At 42.6% G+C, this 24,494-nt stretch overlaps 1 protein-coding gene across 1 annotated transcript in view; it reads left to right on the plus strand.

Moving 5' to 3' along the window:
• The first annotated feature begins 7,480 nt into the window (after positions 1-7,480).
• VXN (vexin) overlaps positions 7,481-24,494 on the plus strand; it is a 46,487-nt gene continuing 29,473 nt past the window's right edge. Inside the window, exons 1-5 of the mRNA XM_026659712.2 lie at positions 7,481-7,548; positions 13,635-13,690; positions 17,513-17,660; positions 20,551-20,612; positions 21,953-22,041. Coding sequence (XP_026515497.2) covers positions 7,482-7,548; positions 13,635-13,690; positions 17,513-17,660; positions 20,551-20,612; positions 21,953-22,041 — 422 coding nt within the window. The 5' untranslated portion in view covers position 7,481. The remainder of the gene's footprint in view (positions 7,549-13,634; positions 13,691-17,512; positions 17,661-20,550; positions 20,613-21,952; positions 22,042-24,494) is intronic.

Below are 24,494 nucleotides of genomic sequence, written 5' to 3' on the forward strand. Positions count from 1 at the left end.
CACGATCTTCATGTGCAAAACTCCTTGGGAGTTCTGCTTACAGGAGTAAGCGGTCTGGGGTCCTAGCTTTGTTAAAACTAACTTGAAACGCAATGATGTGGACATTGCTGGGATGGATTATTAGGAATCTGAACCTGCAACTACATAGCTCTTCTTACAATGAGTAGTCATATGGACTTCTTCATACAGCTTTTGCATGATTGGGGCTATAATTTGTAATCGCATTGATTACCTATTTATGCCTCTTTCTTTCTTAGATGACTCAACCGGCGGCTTTTCTCTAGAACCCTGCAATAGCTTTATGTAACTATTGTGTGTGATGCTCTGAAGCTTTTGTTGGGATTCTGTTTGCATTTTCTTTGTATTTCAATTTGTATTTTCCTTTAAAATAGTAGCGTTTCTGCCTTATCCTGCCCGGCTTCTTGTTACCAACTAGGAAGTTCAGAATGGTTTTAAAATTTCTAAATAACTTTCTTACTCTCATTTGGGGAAAGACCCAAAACACCTGCAAATTTAAATACTCATTTTATAAACCTGTCATATACTCACAAATCTTTAAGTTGTGAGGCTTTCCTTATAATTTTGAAAGACTTTTTCGTAAGCCATTATAGGAATAAGATAAGACTGTTTTGCAGCATGTTAATTTTTTTCAGCATGTTAATTTATCTAGAGAAAGAAGCCGACTGTCTGACTAGCACTGACTCATTAGTAAGTGGTATTGGCTAGCTTCATTTCCCACATCCATCTATGCCAGGGGTCGGCAACCTTTCAGACGTGGTGTGCCGAGTCTCCATTTATTCACTCTGATTTAAGGTTTCGCGTGCCAGTAATGCATTTTAACGTTTTTAGAAGGTCTCTTTCTATAAGTCTATAATATATAACTAAACTATTGTTGTATGTAAAGTAAATAAGGTTTTTAAAATGTTTAAGAAGCTTCATTTAAAATTAAATTAAAATGCAGAGCCTCCCGGATTGGTGACCAGGACCCGGGCAGTGTGAGTGCCACTGAAAATCAGCTCGCGTGCCGCCTTTGGCATGGGTGCCATAGGTTGCCTACCCCTGATCTATGCTATTATTCTTGCACAGTGCACTTGTTACTATTTTTCTTTTTGTTACAGTTGGTCACATTTCTATGGACAATAGATGACACTTAACTGTTCTTTTCCAGCAAAAAACCCAGCACTAACATTGCAGCTTTGGCCTACAGAGGCATGTGCTAGAGATCCTGTGCAAACAGCATACATATGTAGTTTTGTCCCAGTTTATTTTTAAGTGGTTAATTGTGCATACATTTGAGTTCACTCCCATTCCAAAAATACTTGTGGTTTATCCTTATCATACTGCCAAGTTAACAGTAAGAAATAGGCTCAGGTGGCTCAGTAGGGATTAGATTTACCTGTTATGCAACAGAGTATAGGCTCTAATGAGAACAATAAGGTTATAGACTTGAGATGGTAACAGCTCCCATCCACGCAGGCCAGGGAAACCCTGAGCCCACCTCTGAAGCCAAAGGGATATTTGCCATTGACTTTACTGGGAGCAGGATTAGGTGTTGAGTTTGTTAGAGAGGTACTAGCATGTTTTGTGAAGCCAGCATAAATAGGGCCTGAAGATTTCTTATGTTTCAGTGTCTTTAATTCACTAATGGATTTCATTTTTATTTTTTTTTCAATAGTGAGATTTTTTTTAAAGTTGATTCCCTTCCAAGTAATTAACAATGACCCATTCAACAGGACAGGTTTCCCTCCTCCTTTGCCTTAAAAAAGGGATCAGGACAGCGCCAATTCCACAGAGAAGTCCCCTGGCTGCACGGTGCGGTTTCTGAGGGTGTGACAATGGCATGATTTTGACAGTGTCTAGTTCTGACTGCCTGATGCTGATTGACTCTTCACTCCAACCAGTCTCTTCACCTCTGCCTCACTTCACACCTGCCCCTCTGACCCTCCTCTTCTCCCCGGCCCTGTCCCCATCAGCTGCTTTCCCTTCAATGTCTCTTCTCCCTTCATTTTTCTTTCCATTTAGCTGGTCTCCTCCACCTCCCCCCCCAAAAGGAGATGGTAATCATGGAATTAACATCACATTTGTTGCCATCACATCGTTCACTCTGCTTGTGTTAAGTCCCTTACTCCCTCCCTGTGTCTGTCTTGTCTGCTTAGATTATCAGCTCTTTGGGGCAGGGACAGTCTGCTACTCTGTGTTTGGTTGGTCCTGAGGCATGGCCATCGTAAACATGATCAATAGAACTAACGTGCCCCCTTTGAGAGAGGTGGAATTGGGGATCTTAAAGTGCGGCCAGAGTGATTGTAAAAATGGTATTGTCTTACTTGGCAGATCTGCCCCGGGTGTGAATTCAGCATCATAGCTACTCACTTTAATGACCCTCCCCTCAGAAAAGACATTTGTCATGCTTTTCAGTAATGGTCACCCTGCAGTGTCAACACAGCTAAGAGAGCGTGAGCTGGGTTCTGTCCCCGCTTGTGCATCTCCAGCAGAATGGTTTGCTAAGGTCAAATCAATTACCCCTGTGAAAACCCACTGAAGACAATGGAGCTGCACTGGTGTCACAGCGGGTAGAGCTGTAAGACAATGAGGTTGCTCAGGTATTCAGGGCTTAATTTGGCCTGCAGAATCATTATTACTCCCAAAGAAAGACCCTCCCTTGAGTCTGAGGCCAGGATGAGCTTGCAAGGGAGTGAAACAAAACCCTCTGCTTATTGGTAAACTGAGCCCATTTGACATGGAACTGGTAAGTCATGCTGGACACGGAGCTACTCAGTGCCTTTTGTAGAATCACACTCTCAGCCCTGCTGTGCTGAAGGGGCCAGAAACCAGAGTGGGAGGGGAGGCAAACTGCTCAGGAAGAATATAAATCTGCATAAATCAGCAGTTTTTAAAGATTTTGTAAAAGATCGAAATCAGCCTTTCAACTGTAGAGTTTTATGCATGTTTATATCCCCCTGCACCCAAAGTAAAACACTTTGCCCATCCTTAGCCTGTGTACAAGGCTGTAGTCCAAAGAACTCTGAGGCCTGTCTGATCTAGAGAGGGTTGGGAGCTCCATGGCTTCCCCCATTGGCAGCCCCTCTGGTAATCAAATCACATGATAAAGCTTGTGCCACCACTGAATGTCACAGAGGCTATCTTTTGATGTTGCTGGGTATTAAGGTGTTGGGTGGGCAGAGATCCATCACAATTATCGACATTTAAGCCCTGACCACTGGCTTCCCGATTGAATTTTGAGTTTTCAGTGAAGGAAGGCACATTATAAGCCAATAGCTCGTTTCCTTGAGTCCCCTGCTGGTGGCAGCAGAACCACCCACAATCAATTTATTACGTTAATAATATATTATAGTTATTGTGACACTGCCTGTAGTGACTCCGGAGTGTGAGTACCAGCTTCAGGGCAGACTGTTAGGAAGCAGGGCACAAATCTCAAATTGGTTTTGAGGTCTATATATAGATTTTGCCAACTAGTTATCGAGTGTAAACTCCTCAAGTACTATAATTTGACTATAACTATCGCTTTCACATGGAGTCACACACAGTCCCTTTGAGTACTCCAATCTATCTCACCATCCCAGTGAACTTACCTTTGTGGAATATGGTCTCTTACACCAGGAATCACAGCAATATTCAGGTTACTCCCAGTCTCAAAGTACCAGTCACTTATCCCAGGTCAATTGCACCTTAAATCTCACACCAAAGACAATGCTTATAGCCAATCCTATACTAAAATATATAAAGATTTATTAACTGGGAAAAGGAAATGAGTTATTTACAAGGTTAAAGTAGGTAAATATATATACACAAATGAGTTACAAACGTAAGTTTCAAAAGGTAATGGAAGCTTCTATAATCAGCAAGCTCTATATGTCCTGTAGGCCTAACCCAGGCTAAGCAGCTGGGGATCTCTTGCTTATGCCACTTTGCTCCCCCAAGTCCAAGTAGCTTAGAGATACCAAGTTCCTTTTGTTAGGGATTTGTATCCCCCTCCTGCCATGTGCTCTGAGCAGCAAACTCAGCTGATAGGAGGAGTCCACTTGTATGACTCACCTTCATGGAGAGGAAAGCAGAACAACAAAAAATCTTTTGTCCTCTTGTTGATGATATATAGGGAAATTCCAGATGCAAGATGCCACAATACTTGATTTGGTACAGATGGACCTTTCCTTTGGGGAACTGTGTAATACTTTCTGTTGAAGATCAGCCTTTCACACTAACTAATGTCTCTCTCCTGTCTGGTGATTTACAGTCTCAGAGGTTCACGGTGCTCAAATATTACCTCACAATATGGGATAGAAATGTTATAAGTGAGATTAATTTATGGAGCAACTCAGAAGCATGCAATAAAGTCTAAATGTCAATCACATTCTTATCATTCTAATGCCTGTTTTGACAATACTAACACAGAGGTGAGCCAGACGGATTCCAGCTCTGTATTTGTCAGTGTTCAGTTGAGACATCGGGACCTTGGCATGAGCTGGCACATAGGCTGCCAGCCAGCAGCAGAGTTAGCAATGGGCAAAAACCAGAACCTTGTTTTCTAGACTTTTGAATTTGGGAGATACAGATTCATGTCCCTCATCTGAGTTCTGGTCAATTAATTCTTGTGAGATTTCCACCCAATGTGGCAGAAAACCTGAGAGTTCAATGGAACTATGTGCAGAGTAAGGCAAACTTGGTGTAAGGATAGAAGAATCAGGCCCTTAATACGTAATTATATATTGTGTATTTTACTGGCGCACCGAGGAGCCCTAATTATGGACTGGACCCTCACCGTGCTAGGTGCTGTACACACACAGAACAAGCTTACTGGTCTTGGTTTTTTTTAAATCATAGTTACAAATATCCTTCCTAAGGTCCCAGTGGCTGGTTACCAATAGGAAGAATAGCATCTACTGTAATGTTTTGAGAAGAATCAGTAGTCTGCATTTGGACCTAAAAACCACCCGGAGTGACCTATTCTAGTGGGTAGTCATACAGAGTTCTTTGACATTGTTCTACCAACAGACTTCTAATGTTCATGTAGTAAACGTGGGCAATTTTTTCCTGACATTTAATTTACTGTGGCACTTTTCATTTAAGGATCTCAAAGCAGCTGACAAACATCAGTCAAGCTTGGCAATATCCTCGTGGTGTAGGTCGTATCCTACCTATTTTATAGCTAGAAAAACTGAGGCACAGAGAGGTGATTTGCCCAAGATCAGAAAGACTTAGGAGTAGAATCCGTAAACCCTGACTACCATTCCTCAGCTCTGGAGGTCACATTAGACCCTGGGTATACCTACTGCTTGGTCATCTTTTTATGGGAGTGGAGGAAAATGAAGCAGAAGGCTCATTTTCTGAACTGGGCGAAATTGATCCCTATGCAGAGATCCAGCACAAGGCCTATGCACTTGTTAAGGCTTGTACTCCTATTGTGCATAGACCTTGTGCTGGTTTTCCGCACAGGGGTAACTGTGATCCACTGTCTCTTGTAGGACTGGATGTTCAGAGATGCCTGCTCAAGACCCAGGCTATAAAGCCTTATGCCAACATGTAACCAGCTTTTTGTTCTTAAATTTGACATTTTGTTTCCACCTCCAAGCCCAGGGGAAAATAGTGAAATGCCAATCATTGATTTTATTTTAAAATACAACACAAGCCAAATTACATCTGTGATTTAAAAAACAATCAAACCAAAAAAAATAAATCTCAAGTTTCCAAATTAGAAAAACATTTAATGGCTAAAACCTGGAAGCGTCTCCTCTCCTCGGCCTCCTAAAATCTGCCGGTTAAAAAAAGGCTAAATTTGTTCTAGCTTTCCATTTATGTCTACAGTTCACTGTTGGGCTTGCTTATTTTTTTTTATCCTTTTTAAAAGCTTTAAATCCCCACTGCATAACCTCCTCCGCGGCTGAAAAGATGGTGTGCTGATCTTTTGATTGGTGGGTAATGGATTTGGTTTGATTGCTTGACACAAGAACAATAGAAAGATAAACAATTCCATTTGTGGCCGTGAAGTTCCCCATCTGTTGAGTGTGTCCCTGTTCGGAGAGAGACAGATGAACACGCCAGCCAAGCCTGATGTTAATGACATCAGTCATACAAGCAGAACATGTGGCACAATAAATCAAAAACTAATTGAACTTTTGGTTGATTATATTGCCGTCCCACTGATCATTTTAAACACTCCAGCATTTTCTGTAACAATGGATTGCCTAATAGCCTTCCTTCCCTGAAACAGCAGGAAACTGCCCTGGAAGGTAACAAGTGATGCCAGCTTGTTCTTCGTCCTCTTATGAAACTCTAAAGCTGAAACGGTTCTTGGTCCAGGATTATAATTGGTTAAATATTGAGGGGGGGGGGAAGTTTAAAGAAAAAAGATTGTATTAAAATGACAGTGACAGCTGGTATTTCTCTAGCACCTGTCATCTGGGGATGTCAATAATGGATGTTAGACTAGGTGGGTGAGGTAATATATTTTATTGGACCAATTCTGTTGGTGAAAGAGAGAAGTTTTCAAGCTTACGAAGAACTCCGCATACAATAATGGATGTTAACAATTCTGGCAGAGGACTAGCTTAACTTCTGTGTCAATTATATTTGCATGCTGGTAGTGAATGTGCCTCCCACTGGACTGATATAATAGTAGCACAGTAATTAGGGGTAGCTATTACACTAGTTATGTGAGTGCGCTAGCAAATCTAGCCAAGACATTTCTAATACACCCATCACGTGATATCTAGGGCCAAAATTTTCAAATATAGGTACCTAAATCTCTATTTACACACCCAAAAATTTTTCAGAGCATTGAAGAGCCACAACTTCTTTTGATTTCAATGCGGGCTTAGCACCTTTGGCAATTAGCCATTTATTAAGGTGCCTGAATATGGATTTAGATTTCCAACTTTTGGCACCCATGTTTGAAAATTTTGGTCAAGATACCAAGGATCTAGGCACTATCGTCTGTACATATGCAGTTATAGAAACTTTGAAATACAATATACTTTTCTTACTACATGTGTCACCTACTGGATTCCCATTATATGGAGAGACTTAAAAATGTAAAAGAATATATAACATGAAACCTAAGAAAAATCATAAAAAGAATGCCTACCAGTAGCTTTGCAAAGAGCAGATATCCAATTTGATAATTCACCAGCTGTACAAAACAGACCCAACTTGCTTACATTACTAACCACTTTTATTCCTGAGGCTTTGGCACCCTGTGTAGGAGGAAGGACACACACAACAAATGTGGCAAAGGCTTAAGTAACAGCTAAATTAAATCTTTGCATTAATAGAATTCATATAAAGACAGATGGTAGTAGAAAATGTTGCAATTAAGAATATGGAATGAGATGAGATCACAGCATCAGTCTGTCTTTTGTAGACCTGGACAATGATCACAGAGCCAGATTGGATTAGTGAAACCTATTTACCAGAAGTTCAGAGCAGTTGCATGAAGCCGATAGGCAGTTGGAAGAGAGAGGTGAAAAATGCATCAGATTTACAGCTGTAGCGATGAAAATTTAGAAGTTTTCACCACTGTGATTTCATCCAAATGTGAGTACATGTTAAAGCAGAATAACAGACAGTGCTGTCTTTTATCTAGAATGTTTTACCGGTAGAGAAATCCTTTAAAGTGATAAACTCATCTCTTTGTTCTACTGTATTGTACTTGCACTTCTGTGTTCTCTAGTTGCTCTGAAGCTAATGCATGCAGATGCCTGGACAATGTAGATATGTGAAATATTTCCACAGGAAAAAATGTGAGATGAATGTTCTTGATGCCATTTGATTTTGTTTATATTCTGAATAGGTGATCAATAAGGCATAGCTCACAACAGTAGGGCTGATTTATGACATAGAAAATAACAATGTAATTCCATGAAGAGTTATTCGCTCACCGGAACTGGCTATATATTGAGCAAGTGTCTGCTGGATCAATAAAGGGAACATTTCCAAAATCATGTCCTAGGAATGAATGTGTATTAACATGAATTACATCTGATGATTTGAAGAATAAATACCAGACAAAACACAGTATGTATTTGATTGAAGAACATAGTTTAAACTCAATAACTGCTTATACCAAAAGAAGCCAGATAAATGCATGAACAACTATTTGTGGGGGACAGATCTAATCTGCATTTGCAAGCTGTAAACGTGGGCACTCTGCTGCTTATTTTCACAACATGAATAGACACACTGATGTGGCCAGCATTGTAACTGTTTTCATCTGTTAAATTCTGTGGCTCATTCATATAAACATCCTTTTAGCAGGCAAATTAGAGAAGCATGTTTCTGCTAGAATTTATATCCCCCATCAAGAAAAAAAATGTTCACAATGGTCTCTCCGCTGTTTTCCCTGCTGTCATTGTATTCCTGTGCAAGTAGGTCACTAATGTCTAGCTTCATGATTCACTCATACTTCAATGGCTATTCAAGTAACTGTATGTTTGCCAGTACGGTGACTTCCCTTTCATGCAGTTCCTTTCCTCAGCTCATGTAGGCTGATTGCTGCTTACATTGGCAGAACACATGCAATGATTTGGCCAGTGGCTCACAAATAAGCTGAAAATATGCATACACGTTTATCAGGCACTTACCATGGTGTATCTGGGCATCAGCAACATAATTAAAATAACAAAATATTTCCCCAAATTAGAGAAAATATGGAAACTCAAAACTACCCTGCCCTGTCCAGTAAGACATTAAATAGGTTAATTGCCCTGAGAGACATGGGTAATTTTTCTATCAGTTAAACTTGTCTGCCCCCATCTTTAATTAAATGTTTTGTTTGTAAGGCAACAGTGAATTTAGTCATCACTTACCCAGTGAAATCTAGACTTGTGGGGGTGGGGTTTGTTTGTTCGTTTCATTGGACACCTCTGGGCAGCTTCAAAAACGAGTCATAGCTTATTTATATCATTTATGGAAAATCCCCTTCACTCTGTTCAATTGATTTTGTCTCCCTCTTGCACTGTTTTCAAATATAAACCTAACAAGGCAAAAGGTTGTAGGGATGCTTGCCAATTCCCTCCCACTTCATGAACTTGGCAAAACTGGAGCCATAACCCCTTAATGGCATGTGTATTATTTTAACTGATGCTTATACAGCCCCCCTCCCGCAGCTGAACACTGCGTCACATTTTATACATACCTGTAACTATTTCTTACCTGGGGGCACATCCTCAGTGTAGTGAGTCAAGCGAGCAAGCACCATGTGTTATAGGGAGGCAGTATTGTCTAAAGATTAGAGCATGGACCTGGAAATCAGTGGAGTTTGGACCTATTCCTGCCTTTGCTACTGTCTTGTTGTATAACCATGGAAACGTAATACAGGCCAAAATTTTTGAACCTGGGTTGCTAAAGTTAGACACCTAAATCCATATTAAGACATCTAAATAGTGGCCTGATTTTCTGTGGCAGCTACAGGTGCTTGGCAGCTACAGGTGCTCTGCACCTCTAAAATTAGGCCACTTATTTAAGTGCCTAAATATGGGTCTAGGTGCCCAACATTAGGCACTCAAGTTTGAAAGCTTTGATCTTAACTTCACTATGCCTCAGTTTCCCTCTCTGTAAACTCTGCATGGTCAGACACATTCATCTCTGCAAAGCCCTTTCAAGACTATTGGATGAAAAATTCTGTGCAAGAGCAAAATATTATTAATGGGAGATGAGTGTCCAATCTTAACGATACCTCATAGTAGTATAGAGAAAGCCAGAATCGTAGCATTAAATGATTCATTAGTCAAATTATAATACCTAGCGTTAGCACACCTTCAAAGCGCCTTACAAACATTAATTTGTGTTGGTAACCCCTGAATTTGAATGAGCCCAAGAACTCAAAGCAAAACTCAACTGGAGATTAAGAGTTACACCTGATTTTGCAACAAACCATCCAAAACTGCAGGCTTCATTTGGTTTTGACCGGAGTTTAAGCCTGAACAGAATCCCTGGACCCCAAACCTCCTCAAACTACAGCAAAGCAGTTTTAGATTAAAGTTTAGGAAAAACTTCGTAACCGTAAGAACAGTAGGACCATGGAACAGACTGCCTAGGGAGGTTGTGGAAGATCCTTCATTGGAGGTTTTCAAAAGGAGGCTGGATAGCCATCTGTCTTGGACAGCTTAGACGCAACAAATTCTGCATCTTGACAGGGAGTTAGACTCGCTGAACCTTGCAGGCCCGTATAACCCTATAACACCCCCATTCTCAAAGTTTGGCTCTGGATTAAGATCTGGATTTGAACTCTGCAGCTGCAACCTGCCACCTTTCTCTGTAATGGGCCTGAACCAGAACACCAAATCCTGCATGTCTGAATGCTGGAGAAATGATTGATTATTCCTAATCACTGCACAGCACTCAAATGTGTGCTAGGCACTTTACAGCACAAAGAGTAAGACCGGGGCCAAACCTGCCCCAGAGAATTTACAATCTAGCTTTAAAGATACAGAGAAAGGCAACAAGTAACAAGAAGGGGATGGGGAGAGGAAACACAAGACCATTCAGCTTAAACATACTGGTGTGCTGGAGGGTGTTGGTGGCTACCAGCAAGCATGTCGTTGATCTATAGGCAAGCAAAGCCCTCATTGAAGCAGATGGGTATGCTAGCTGCCTTCCATTCTGGCCAAATGGAAGAAGCAATTGAGCTCCTTTATGCACTAATATGCTGCAAGTATAGAAGCCACTACCCACAGCACTGGCCATATGGAATTCCTGAGCAAAAACTAACTCAGGGCGAATAAGAGGGTTTTCTCTGGGAATGGATGATAAAAACACAAGGGCATTGACGGGATTGCTGGTTTGTGTGTCCGTGGCAGAAGCAAGCAGACAGTGAAAGAAGCATGGGTAGCATGGCTCCAAGAGGAAGCCAAGAAAAAGAGTTTCTTTTGGACAGAGTGCTGGCTGCATAGGCAGGCTTAGAACTGTGAGCAAGGACACTGCCTGCTGTTCTTTGTTTCCACTGTGTTCAGGGTAACAGGACTTGTCTAGGTTTTTTGCAAATAAAAGGGATTGCACCAAAGAAATCTCTCTCTCTCGTACTATCAGTTTTCTCTCTGAACAGAAACAATACAGCTAGGCCCAGAATAGTGGTTAACTGCTCAAGCCAAAGGGGCAATAATGTATATCTCTTCATAGCTTAATAAAAAGTCATTAATATTGTGATGGGATCCCTGGGGTACAACCTGGAACTGAGGTACCGCCTGGGCTGTCTTTCCCAATGTTTTGCTAGTGACAAGCAGCAAACCCCTCCGGAAGCTGTTATCACTTAGCACAACAGCAGGTGGAGCCCCACACCCAGCTAGATTGCATGAAAACACCCAAAGCCTCTCATAAATCACAAGCAGAAAGGCATCAGCCAGTTCCCCGACTTTGCATCCCTGAGCTGTACCATTCTGCCCTGGTCAGAAGCCTGACCATTGTAAGTTTATAACCCCGTCCATCCCTCCTTCAATGTGGAGAGGACACACACAAGCCTTTGTAACTGAGCTGAGAATTCCCTAGCACTTCAAGCAAAATATACTGTTTTAGGTAAATATAAAACAGGTTTATTAACTATAGAAAGATAGATTTTAAGTGATTATAAGTGGTAAGCATAAAAGGACAGAGATGTTACCAAAGAAAATAAAAATAAGCACACAATCTAAATCTTAAACCTTATTACTCTAGGCAGTATTTAGATCAAGCAATGTTCTCATCCCACTGGATGTTACAGTCCTTAGTGCACAGACTTCCCCCTGAAGCCTGGACCAGTCTCCTCTGATGATCTTTGTCTTCTTGGCATCCCAGTTGTGTCCAGCGTAGGTGCGGGAAGAGAAAGGCTAAGACATGATGCTACTGTCCCTTGTTTTATACCCTTGGCCCATGTGCCTCGCAGACACTAGCCCAGGCATGGCCTGGTTGGCTTTGCTGAGTCACAGTGAACAAGCAACCCCCAAGTCACAGTGATCGAGCAGTTCCCATTGTGTGGTGCTTGGATAGTTGAGTCACACAGTTGATTAATGGGTGGTCAACACCCACCTGGGCAGGGCTCCTTTGCATGTCAATAGCAAACTTACAGCATATTTCAGTAACAACCATACAGCACAATCTTATAACTTTATACACACAAATGATAGACATATTTGGACAGAACAGTGGGTTTCAGCAAATCATGACTTTTCATATGATACCTTACATGGCATGATTTGTACAAAATATCACAACCATATATGAATATGAGGTTTACAAGGCATCATTCTGAGGTACAGTGTGTCACAAATATGTTCCATCAGCACAGCTAGATTACCTGGCTCTGAAGTCCACAGTTCAAACCTACCTCTCATCTCCATCTAAAACTATAAACTGGCCCTTGTTTACTTGAGTCTGGGTCTAGGCCCTCTCCAAAAATGTCATTAGCTTGGCCTGTGTTAATTGGGTAATGAAACCAGGTGAAATTTGAAAGGAACTATTCACACAGCTCTAATTAATGAGGACTTCACAATATGGCAGCTACACAGTGATCCTAAAATCTGAGAGGGATGTTTTTTCCAGGCAATGTCCCCTCTTGTTTTTATTTCCCAATTAGAAGAAGGCAAGAGGTTGTGTTTCCTCTGCAGAGGTCACGTGAATTGAAGGTCCTCCTCTTGGTGGCATTTGATGTAAGTAAAAGCATTGTAGATTTTGAAAGCCACATTAGCCCCTGTTTCCTCCTCTAAGAAAATCAGCTTCATTTGGAGACTTTGTTAAAAGCGCCATCTACTACTATAGAGACTTTGTATCCGCTTCCTAAATTTCATGAGTAAAAGGAATGTGCACAAACTATTTTCAAGTGCATATTTCACTTAACATCACTGCTACAGCCTTGCCAACCCCAATTTAAAAAATCATGACATTGGCTTAAAAATAGTTACATGAGCTATTACTAATGCCACCTTTTGGGTTCTTTTTATTTATCTTCTAGTTTTTGAGTCTTTCACGTGCATTGTGGCCACACTTTTTCCAGCTTCTCTCCAGAATTACAAGAGCTAGAAATTTACATTTTTTTAAATGAAAGCCAAGAATCTCATGTAATTACATGGTGCTTCAAGACAATCACAAATATTGTGAGAGTGGTGCTGCCAGCTACATCCAAAAAAACACAATTCCAATGTTGCCAGCTATGCCTGATACTCCATGGTTCTTTCAGTGGAACAAGAAAGATGTCCCAGCACCGAACGCTATTGTAGGCAGAGTGAAGATATAACCCACACACCTCCTGGGTGTGGTGTTCTGTCCCATCTAGTGGCACTGAGACCACTTAGAGAGAGAGAGTAATGAGTCTGCTCTACAGCCTTCACTAAGAGGCATACGGCTTTTAGCTCATGCAGTAGAGGCTCATGCACTACACTCCAAAGGCCCCAGGTTCAATCCCACCCGCCAACATCTGGAGTCCGTTAGTGTTACAAAGACATAGCATCAGAGCTGGGAATGACATTTCAAATAAATTGTGCTTGCATTTTTGATGATCTCATAACAAATTACACCAACCTGAGATTTGCCAGTTTCTATTGCTAATCAACAAAATCCTAAATAATGTATAATATACATCCGTGTCTGAAGCTGTCGTCTCTGGTGTCAGCCACTATTGCACGCTGATCATGTTTCTTTCATTCTCTTTGCAGCATGTAGTCCAGCCAGAAGAAAAGCCAAAAGCACGCAACACATCCTAACAAAGAGAGTAAGAAAAGTATCCATTTTTTTGTATTCAAGTTGGCTTAACTTCTCCTTGAAAGTCTCATGGATGGGAAAGCAGACCTTTCCAGGTTGGGGCATGGGGAGCATAGAACTGAAATGGTGTCTGGAGCTGAGGAAAAATTTTAGAAAGTTTCTGGAAAATTGCAGGTATTTAGAAAAAGGTTTTTTGAACTCTTCAAAAAGTTCAGATTGTTTTTTTCAAGCAAAATTATTCAAAATTAATTTAAAACATTATAACAAAATAAATGACGTAATATCTTGTCAGAAAATGATTGTCTGAAGGAGCTGGGAGGGTAGTTCACCTCAGGAACCAGCCTGTGACTCCCTCTGAGACTCACACTCTGGTACTTCCCCCTTGATCCAGGGAGATGCAATCTGTGCCAGCCCTTTTTGCTAGCACAGCTTGCTTTCCCCTCTGTGCCAGTTCTGGACCATTAGCCTGTGCACTGGGAGCATTGGCTTGTGCACTGGGGGTTGGAGCCAAGGCTGTGTCCACTCCTGATTACCCACTCCTCACCCAGCTGCTAAAGAGAGCAACAGTCTGACAGCAGTTGATTCCCCCTGCCCCCGAAGCGCGGATACACACATGCGTGCACACAAGCTCCAGCAATCTGGATAGCCCATGCTGGAAGTAGTGGGGTTCCTTACACCTTTTGACTCCCTTGTGTGGGTGTGAAGGAGAGCTAACAAGTGAACCCAAAGGAGTCCAAGCAGTTAGTTATTAAACTTTTTAACTTTTTCAAAAGCTTATTGTGAAAAACCCTCACCAGCTTGTGCAGCTGTGTGATCCTGCCCTCATCCTCACTTCTCCTTTCCCTCCTACTGTTTATTACACTCATTTGTTGCAGCTTTCCCTTAAATAGCCTGTAAGTTCTTCACAGCAGGGACAGTGTCTACTTATGTGTCTGTACAGCTCCTGGGGGTCCCAATCCTGAGTGCATCTTCTCCACACTGCTGCAGTGGAAATAACACAAGTGTTAGCCTTTCACAGGGGCTAAGTCTATTTGCCAGGCTTAGATACTCTGGCACAGCTATTTGGGCCTGGCTTTCTTGTCTTAGGGCCCCCTTTTCCCTCCCTTGCCTTTCCAAATTCCATCTAGCCAGCTCATAGTGCCCTCCAAGACCCTTTATTGTGTGTCTCTCTTGCTCTTTCTTTGACAGTTCTGCTTTATCTTTCTCTCATACTATGTAGACCCCTCTTTATCAGCTTTGGGACTTTGTCTGGAAGGTATTTGTGCTTGCCCCAGACCTGTTTCTTCTGCAGAGCTCCCTACATAGAAATCTTTCACCACCATCTTCCATTGTCAAATACATTCTTCTCCAGTTCCCCGGCTGCTCCCTCCCTTCTAGATTATTCTCTCACTATGTGCTCCAGAGTCAGCAGGTTCCACTATCTACTTCAGGAATCCTCCCTACTTTTGCAGTGTAGCACACCTATCAATGGACTGAAAACAACACCACACTACATTTCTTGCAATCCCAATGCCTATTCTTGGTTGCTCAGTCAGCCCATTGCATCCATAGATCTAAATGGGATGGTCTTAAATGGAACATGAACCTCAAAAAGATCTGTCCCAGCAGAAAGTCTACACTCTGAGAATGTTTTTACTCATTCAAACACCTAAACATACATTCCTACAATCCTAAATCATAATTTAAAATGGCCAAAAAATGGAATTTCCACTCCATGGGAAATTCAGAGATTTCAAAATTTGGTTTTGTCCTAAATTAGGACAAAAAAGTTGAAATCTCAGAATTTTTCAGGAAACAAAATACTGTGACATACTTCATTTGGACTTTACCATTTCATTTGGACTTCATTGCTTTGACTAATATACAATATAAAAGTTGAAATGATAAAGTCGAAACAAAATACATCTAAATTAGTTTAAACCTGATCAAAATGAAATGCTTAGGTAATCTCCTGTTGAAATTTTTGACAAAATCAAGACGTTCCTGCAAAACATTTTGATTTTACCAAATCAGCATTTTCTGACAGAAAACTTTTAACCAGCTCTAGTCATAATCCTGTTCTGCTATTTTTATCCTTTAACGTGATCATTATAATCTCAATATACATTTATCACTACTAATCAGGCAGTGGCTTCTGCAACATTTAATTTGAGCTGCATGTGCCTGTCTTGTCACTTTTTTAAAGAAATCTTGTACATATTTATAGTTTCTTTTTCTTCCACTCCTAGAGAATAATCCTCTTGACTGTCCTCTTTTGTCAGTGCTGATGATCCCACGTTTACAATCAGAGTACCACAGCACAAGGATAGTCTGTGCACTGCAAATAAGGACATAAACTGGGCTTTCAAAAATAACTAACCACTAACCTTGTAGTTGTTGATTTCCATGTTTCAGTTTAGTGCAGCTGACTGCAGCTAATGTGTAATCATCCAATAGCATTGTATGTGCTGGAAAATACAAGCCTTTGAGGATATTGTGATGGTCAACTTTTTCTTCCATACAAAGAAAAGGAGTGGTTATATTTTTTTTCATTTGTACATCTGCCTACTGTTAGCATTGTAGCTCTGCCTGGGATGGCATGAGGTCTTCTACCCTGGTAATTGCAGTGGATGCACAAATGTAATCCCAGCCAAGAGCAAAAATAGCAAGCAATCTGGAAACCTGCCAGGTTCTTTCATAGCAGCAGCACTTGAGCATGCCAGTGCTGTATTAAGTGATTTATACATTCATGTGACTGACCTTGTGAGGTAACCTCAGTCACTTTAAAATTAATCCTTTCCAAGAGGGCAATCATGGAAATTAAAAAAAAAAAGACGCATGATTTAAAAATTCAAATGTTCCCTCAATATGCTCATTTTTGTCCTTTCTACATTTTCACTATAGCTCCACCCCTCATCTGTTCTTCCCATTCTCCCTTCTTCATCCCCCAAAATGTTGACTGGAATTATATAAAAATAGTCTTGATTGAAACTGACATTTGATTACATGGCAGAAAAAGTGGCAAATATTGCTGTACATTCTAGCACTTCCACTGCTAAAATTAGTGCCCAATCTGCCCAGTGACAAGAACGTAGCTCATAAAATATGACATTTTTCCATTGACCGCATAATTCTTTAGAGGCTAAGCTACAAAATCGCAAGGTCTCCCCTCACGCTACTGTTCTGCCTCACATAGGCAGCACGGCCATCCCAGAGAAAAGCTAAGGTGTAGGGGCCAGTGGTGCAATGGATAATGTGTCTGACTATGGCTCGGGAGAGTGCATGGCTGACTCCTGCCTGGTTTGTGGTGTGTGCCTTCACTCCTCTTGTGGCAGCCCAGCTTCTAAGGTCCCCTTTGACCTCTTCCAAGCAAAAGCAAGCTCATTGTGCTCTTCAAGGGGCCACTAAAGCAAGGAGCCACGTGCACACCCCTGCAGTCTATGGAGAGGACGCGCCCACCGAGATGAACGGGGAAGAAGACTGTCCACGGTACAAGGCTATGGAGAATTATATCCACAGTGTTTCAAGTTGGGCATCCAAAAACCAGTGTTTTCAAAATCAGTTGTCATTTTTTAAATGTTCACTTTAGCCCTTGAGATAAATATGGAAAGATGCACATACATATTGCAACTGCAAAGAGAATGCAGGTTATTTTCCAACATGTTTATCATTCCTCATGCTCAGACTTCAAAATCAAAATATTCCCCTTTCATTTATGGGGAAACAAGTTGAAGGACTAAATGCAACAGAACCAATGAAAGAGATTCCAATGTAATTACTTGAATGCCTTACATTCATACATAGCTCCAATGAAGGATGCTTGTAATTGGACAGTTTTGTCACTTTCCCGTAGGTGGTGGCAGTGTCTGATTATCGGACCTACTGGACAGAGGACTTGCTTCCAAGCCAAGGTGATCTCACCCAAGTCCTGTACAAAGATGCGGTGAGGAACTTTGGCCGCTTGCAGAATGAACAGGAAGGATTCTGTCCTGCCAAGCACAGTAAGTCCTCAGCTATGATTTCATTACTCTGCCATCTCTGTGCTGATTGCTTAGAACATTGTTTGATGTGGCAGCCTTCTAGTTGCATGAAGTTTTCATTAAAATGGGTATTTATCTCAAAAAAATTCTGTGCCAAAAAATTAAAAATTCTTCAAAATTCTGCATATTTTATTTGTCAAAATAACACAATGTAAACATGTCAGTTTGTATTATTTTGGTAATTTATTTCAAAATACCTAACAGCAGCTATTTCTGTAACAATACAGACAAAAAAGATTCAGAAAATGTTTTTTGACAAATAGATTCCTTACTAGGTATATTAATAGAGAACTCTGAGTAATAATTAATTTAAACTACAATACAGAAATGTATTTCCCGCACTCCTCAAGAGCACTGCAAAGGCTTCAGGGAGTCAGGGATAACCAAGGAGCATGCGTGCTTGCACCCCCACTCACCCACTGCTCCTCCACCCATCCTCACATGTCCCTGCACCTCCTTCCCCCATCCTCATGTGTCCCTGCACCCCCACTCTGATACCTCTCCCACCAACCCCATGTGGCCCTGCTCCCCCATTCAGCCTCACCCACTCAGCCCCCACCCATCTGTCCCCCCAACTAGCCCTTCTGAACCCCATACTGTGACCTCCCAGCAGCCCCATGTGACCCACACTGTCCATCCTCCCATATCCTGTGCCTCCTAACCTGGCCCCATGGCCAGGGCACTGTGAGAAAGGCAGCCTTTTCTCTTCCCTATCCACAGCTGGTGCTGGCCCATGAGCAGCTGCTCTCTGTTCTGGTGCCTCGGTGGCCCCTGGTGGGTGAAAGGCATAACCACAGTACCTTTCTCACAGAATGTATTTTCTGTGGGGGGAAAATTCTGCACGGCACATGAATTCTGCACATGTGCAGTGGCACAGAATTCCTCCAGAAGTACAAAACAGGTCAGCTGTTTCTGAGAACCAGGCAAGGGAAAAAATACATTTTTTTTTTTTTGCCAATGTTAAAAAATTCTTGCAACTTATTTTTTGAACAGCTCCAAGTGCCCTTGTGCTTTGCAGCAGAGTCATGAAACTTGGCAGGGAGGTGGCCTTTGTGTCATGAATGTGCCCTTAGCCGCCTATGACAATCCACCCAAATTTGGCCAAGTTCTAAGGCTTTGAAAAAACACAGTTCACACATGATCAGTAGAGACTTCTTAGATTTCACTGAGCCTGCTCAAGCCTGACAGGGGTGCACATTCACTGTGACTGAGCATGCTCCAGTCCAGAGCTACTGGGGCTCAGAAGGACTTTCCCTGTAATGGGTACTCCAGGCCTAGTGAGGCCAGACACTGGAACTGATAGCAGGGAGCCTTTCTGTCCTGTGCTCTCAGTGAGCCCCCTGCACCCAGGCAGTTGAAGGAGGTGGCATCTGATTTGAATGAAGAAGAGACAAAAGCTGGGCCAGCAAGGAGGGAAAGGAGTAGATTGGGACAAGGAGTCTGGGGAGACTGGGACTAGAGGTGGGGAGAAACTGTGACTGGTATTGTCTGGGCAAGGAGACTAGGAGCTGGAAAGGCGAGGCAGGAACTAGGAGCCAATTACGGGGAAAGGGGAGGCTGGGCTGGTTGGGCAAGGTCACTGGGACTGGGAGCCACTGAGGGAAATGATGGGGAACTGAGAGCCAGTTGACTGGGAGTTGGGAAACATAGATAGGATGAGTAGCTCAAGAGGAGACTGACTGGACAAGGAGACTCGGACTAGGAATCAGTGAAGAGTGAAAGGGGGGAATGAGACAGATCTGACAAGGAGCTGGAGTGTGGGGAAAGAATTGGGAGTGGCTGGGCAAAGAGACTGGGACTAGGAGCCAGGGAGAGGTAGGAGGCTGGGGCAAGGAGGCAGAGACACAGATCAGATGAGGAGTTTTAGTAGTGAGACTAGGATTGAGGGACAGTAGAGGAGGGCGAGGGAGAAATCAAACAAGGAGCCAGGAGAGGGGTACTGGGACTGGTAGGCGGGGAGAGCGGGACTGGGATGAGAAGCCTGAGGAATGGAAACTGGGAGTGGGTAGGGGAGGGGAATGAGACTGGTACAAGGAGTCAGGGATGGGAAAAAAGGCACCACTAGGAGAAGGACAAGTTGGAGGGTACGGAGCAGACTGGGACAAGCTTGTGGGAAATGGGCAGAAGTGTCTGTGTCCACCAGAACGCATTCCCCTCCAGAGCCTGGAATGGAACTCAAGATTCCTGAGTCTCGCCATTCCTCTGCTATCAACAAATATCTGCACTCTCATACCCCTCTAGATCTGGTCCACACAGAGGATGACAAGCTACTACTTCTATCTGTTGCTCCCTGGCTCAAATGGAGGAGATCCAACCCTGCTGATGAACCACATGGGTGTCAATATGCTGCCATATGATGGAATCTCTGTTTTTACTATTTGCTTTTTTTTAAAAAATCTAGGAAAATACACACACAAAAACAATGTTAAAAGAACATTATTAAGGTAGCAAAGTGAAGCTCTCAAAAGTATGGAAATGCCCTGAATTGAGGGAGGTAGGGGAAGATGCTCTTTGCAGCACAAGGCCATGCACAACGAAACATGAAGTAAGGACCTGAAGGTTTGGTCCATTGTTAATAGCTGAAGTTACCATTTCAAAAGCCAAAGAACGGGAGATGGAGTGATTTTGCCCTACCGCACTGCAAGTCTACTTTAGCAATTCCAGGTTCTCCCATTCCTGTATAACAAAAGGTAGTCAGCCCCTTTTGTGATATAGATCTTTGCAATTGGCCATAGTCAAATCTAATAGGACTGTAACTCTAATTACTGACTCTTTCCATATAATCTTTTAATTACATAAAGTCCAAGGGAAAAATAATTACCAATAATAGCATCTTAATTATGCATTGCAGTGGGAATTTCTGAACAAGAGTCATCAAAATCCTGTGATAACCAGTCAGATGGAAAATCTTCTGTAAGTAAAATTCAGTAAGATCAGCTACCTGTATGTGATGTGTTTTAAACTAGCAGATGAAATTCAATGTTGATGAGTGCAAACTAATGCACACTGGAAAAAATAATCCCAACTAGATATATGATGGGTTCTAAAATGCCCGTTACAACCAGAGAAAGTGATCTTGGAGTCACCATGGATAGCTCATCCGAAGAAGTGGGTTGTAGCCCACGAAAGCTTATGCTCTAATAAATTTGTTAGTCTCTAAGGTGCCACAAGTACTCCTGTTATTTTTGCGGATACAGACTAACACGGCTGCTACTCTGAAGTCTGCTCAAAGTGCAGCAGCAGTCAAAAAGGCTAAGACTATGTTAGTAACTATTAGGGATAAAAAATAAGATAGAAAATATGATAATTGCACTGTATTCACAGTGTGGGCATACCATGGATTCATACTGTGTCCAGTTCTGGTCACCCTCTCTCAAAAAGGATATAGTGGAACTAGAAAAGGTGCAGAGGAGGGAAACAAAGAGGACCAAGGGCATGGAACAGCTTCCATATGAGGCGAGACTAAAAAAGATTAGAGCTGTTCATCTTAGAAAAGAGATGACTAAAGGGATATATGGTAGAGGTCTATAAAATCATGAATGGTGTGAAAAAAGTGAATAGAGAATTTACTCTTTCGCCCAATACAAAAATTACATCACCTACCTGCATTTACACTGGTCAAATTGGACTAGATTCGCAAAAGCAATTTCCGACATTTTTAATGATTGCTTCTTGGAACAACCCTAGAAAACACAAGAAGGAAGGTCTAGTCTTCTCAGTTTAATCCTATGTGACACATATAAATTGGTTCAAGAAAAGTGGAACCACTAAGTAATAGTGACCACAGTGAATTAAGTCCAACATCCTCAGTAAAACTAGCCATTCTAGTTGTAGCCTGAAGTAGCGGTAGTAATAATATCTCGCTCTTATTTAGCCCTTTTCATCAGTAGGTCTCCAGGTGCTTCACAAAGGAGGTCAGGATCATTATCCCCACTTTACAGGCACAGTCAGGGCCCAATATGGAGTTGCACCCACTAACAGCAGGTGAGTAGTTGTCCCTCAGTACTGAAGAAATGATTTACCAAAAAGCAATGAAACCTACAGGGTTTTTTAGGCGTCAGTCTCACAACCCTTGTTCACACAAGTAATCCTTGCTCACAAGAACACCTCCATTGAAGTGACTATTCATATTAGTAAGGATTATTTTGTGGTTAAGGGTTTAAAAACCTCTCCCCGTAAGTCCCCAAGTAAACTGCAGTCCCCATTCATAGAGAAATGTGTAGAAGTTTCTTAATGACCTTTTTCTTCCCCAGCAACCTTCGACATCCCCAGTCACCCATATCATAGTGAAACGGGCTGCAGCCACAGAGCCAGCTACACAGGACATTGCTTCTGCAGAAGAGTAAGTCCCCTTTCAATACCTCCACCCACTCCTAGTGCAGTTCTGCCAGGGGCTTCAAGGCTCTGTCTGTAAGGAAAAGCAGCAGGTGGCCCAGATTGTAGGTCATCAATTCACACACACATACAAAAAGTCAGTTGCAAATTACCCATGATTGGAGTAATAAATCTCAATGATCTGTAGTAGATGAGTAATTAATTTCCAAAATATTTGCCTAAGGTGTTATTTTATTGATTATGCACTATTAACCTAGGCATTTTAGATCTTAAGGCTATTTAAAATGTTGGACATATGTCAATTTAATTTCTCTTGCTTAATCAGAAAAAAGGTAATGATGTCTGAGTAATTATTTATAAACATCTAACTAGTGTGACATCATGAGTCCAATTTACTCAAGCCAAGGTCTCCCTTAGAAAGAAAAAGGAATAGCCATGGTCATTATGTGGAGATACTGGGCCAAGTTCTGCTCTTGATTACATCCTTCAGACCCCTTGATTACATGACTTCAGACTGAAGTCATCTGCAGAATTTAGCCCAAAGCACTGAGGCACTATAAGGTGCAGTTTCCTTATATTTTCTAAACAGATAATTATATTAAATAGAAAATGGCTCCTATGGGCCAACTGGACTCGTCATGTAAATTAATCTGTCAATCAAGTTACATCAGAGATGAATGTAGATAAATGCATTGCTATCTGGAGGCAGTAACAACCAGCCCATATTTATTCTCATCATTATTTAGACGTGTCATAGGCGTGCCTTGCACTTTACACTCAAATTATAAACCTGGGGCCTGTTCCTCTGGCGTATCTCCACTGAAATAGATGGAGCTACACCAGTTTACATCAGCAGAGGATCTGGCCTACGGTCCCTGCTGCAGAGATCTTACAATCTAAGGATGTCAGAAACACTACTGGGCCTAGTGCTTACCGGCTTACCACCAGACTTAGGGGCTGTCTACACTGGAGTTGGAGATGTGAATTCCAGCTTGAATAGGCATACCTGTGCTAGCTCTGATCAAGCTAGTGTGCTAAAAATAGAAATGAAGCCGGGGTGGTACTAGTGGTGGGAGGGGTTAGCTGTCCTGAGTATGTACTACAGTCTTGGATAGGATATTACTCAGGGCGGTTAGCCCTTCCCACCATGCACATTGCTATGACTACTCTATTTTTAGCAAGCTAGCTTGATCAGAACTAGTGTGTGGATGTCTACTCAAGCGGGAAATTACACTTCCAGCTCCAGTGTATGCATACCCATAGTTAAGGCTAAGATTTTGTCATGGTTATTTTTAGTAAAAGTCGCGGACAGGTCACGGGCAACAAACAAAAATTCACAGAAGCCGTGACCTGTCTGTGACTTTTGCTGCTGCGGCTCCATGGCTTCCCGTGCCACTGAGTTGTCTGGGAGCTGTGGGTTCCACCTCCGTCCATGGTGACTGGAAGCTGCAGGGTGACCATATTTCCCAAAGAGAAAATGGGACACCCCAGCCGCTCGCCTGAGGCGTTCCCCTTCCCCCGCACAAGGCTGTTGCCCATCGCTGGAACCCCGAGGGCCCCCTCAGGAGTCTGTCACCTGTCATTGGAACCTTGCAGGGGCCCCCTGTTGCCTGTTGCTGGAACCCTGCCAGGGCCCTACTGGCTGCCAGCTCCAGAGTCCTGCAGCCCCTGGAGCTGAAGCAGAGAATGTCATGGAGGTCTCTGGAAGTCACAGATTCCGTGACTTCCGTGACATAAACGTAGCCTTTCCCATAGTCCAGTGTTTCCCAAACTTAGGACGCCGCTTGTGTAGGGAAAGTCCCTCGGCCCGTGCTGCTTCCAGCAGCTCCCATTGGCCTGGAGTGGCGAACCGCGGCCAGTGGGAGCCGCGATCAGCCGGACCTGCGGACGCAGCAGGTAAACAAACCGGCCCGGCCCGCCAGAGGCTTTCCCTACACAAGCGGCATCCCAAGTTTGGGAAACACTGCCATAGTCCATTGGCTTTAATGGGGAGTAGGAAACACTATACCCATTAGTGTTTTCAGGATTGGGCCGTAATGTAGGATGTGATCCTGCAATCCCATGAATATTCAAACTCACATGAATATTCAAACAAGGAAGTGATAGAATTGAAGTAATTGGACTAGATTGGGGGGGGTAAAGGCCCCACCAGGGGTCAGCCTATCAAGAACTTGCTTCTGGGTCAGGTGCAGAGCATGGCCCCTGCTCTCTGGATACTCCCACCTTGCAAATAAAAGGATGAGAAGGAGGCAGAGAGGGGAAGGGAATGGGCAGAGCCTTCTGGGCCTCTCTTCTTGCTGATTTGAACAGAAGGCCAGGCATGAGAGGGAAATAATCTGCACTCTTTCCAGAGCTGCAGTCACTTCTCCTGGAGCAAGAGGGGAGAAAAGGAATCGTGGGGCAGACCAGTCATGTTCTGGCCCTTAGTCGGGGCTGCGTCTAGGCTCAGTCTAGCCCATT

This window comes from Terrapene carolina, unplaced genomic scaffold (genome assembly GCF_002925995.2).
Source record: "Terrapene carolina triunguis isolate 2854851 unplaced genomic scaffold, T_m_triunguis-2.0 Scaffold58, whole genome shotgun sequence".
NCBI lineage: Eukaryota > Metazoa > Chordata > Testudines > Emydidae > Terrapene > Terrapene triunguis.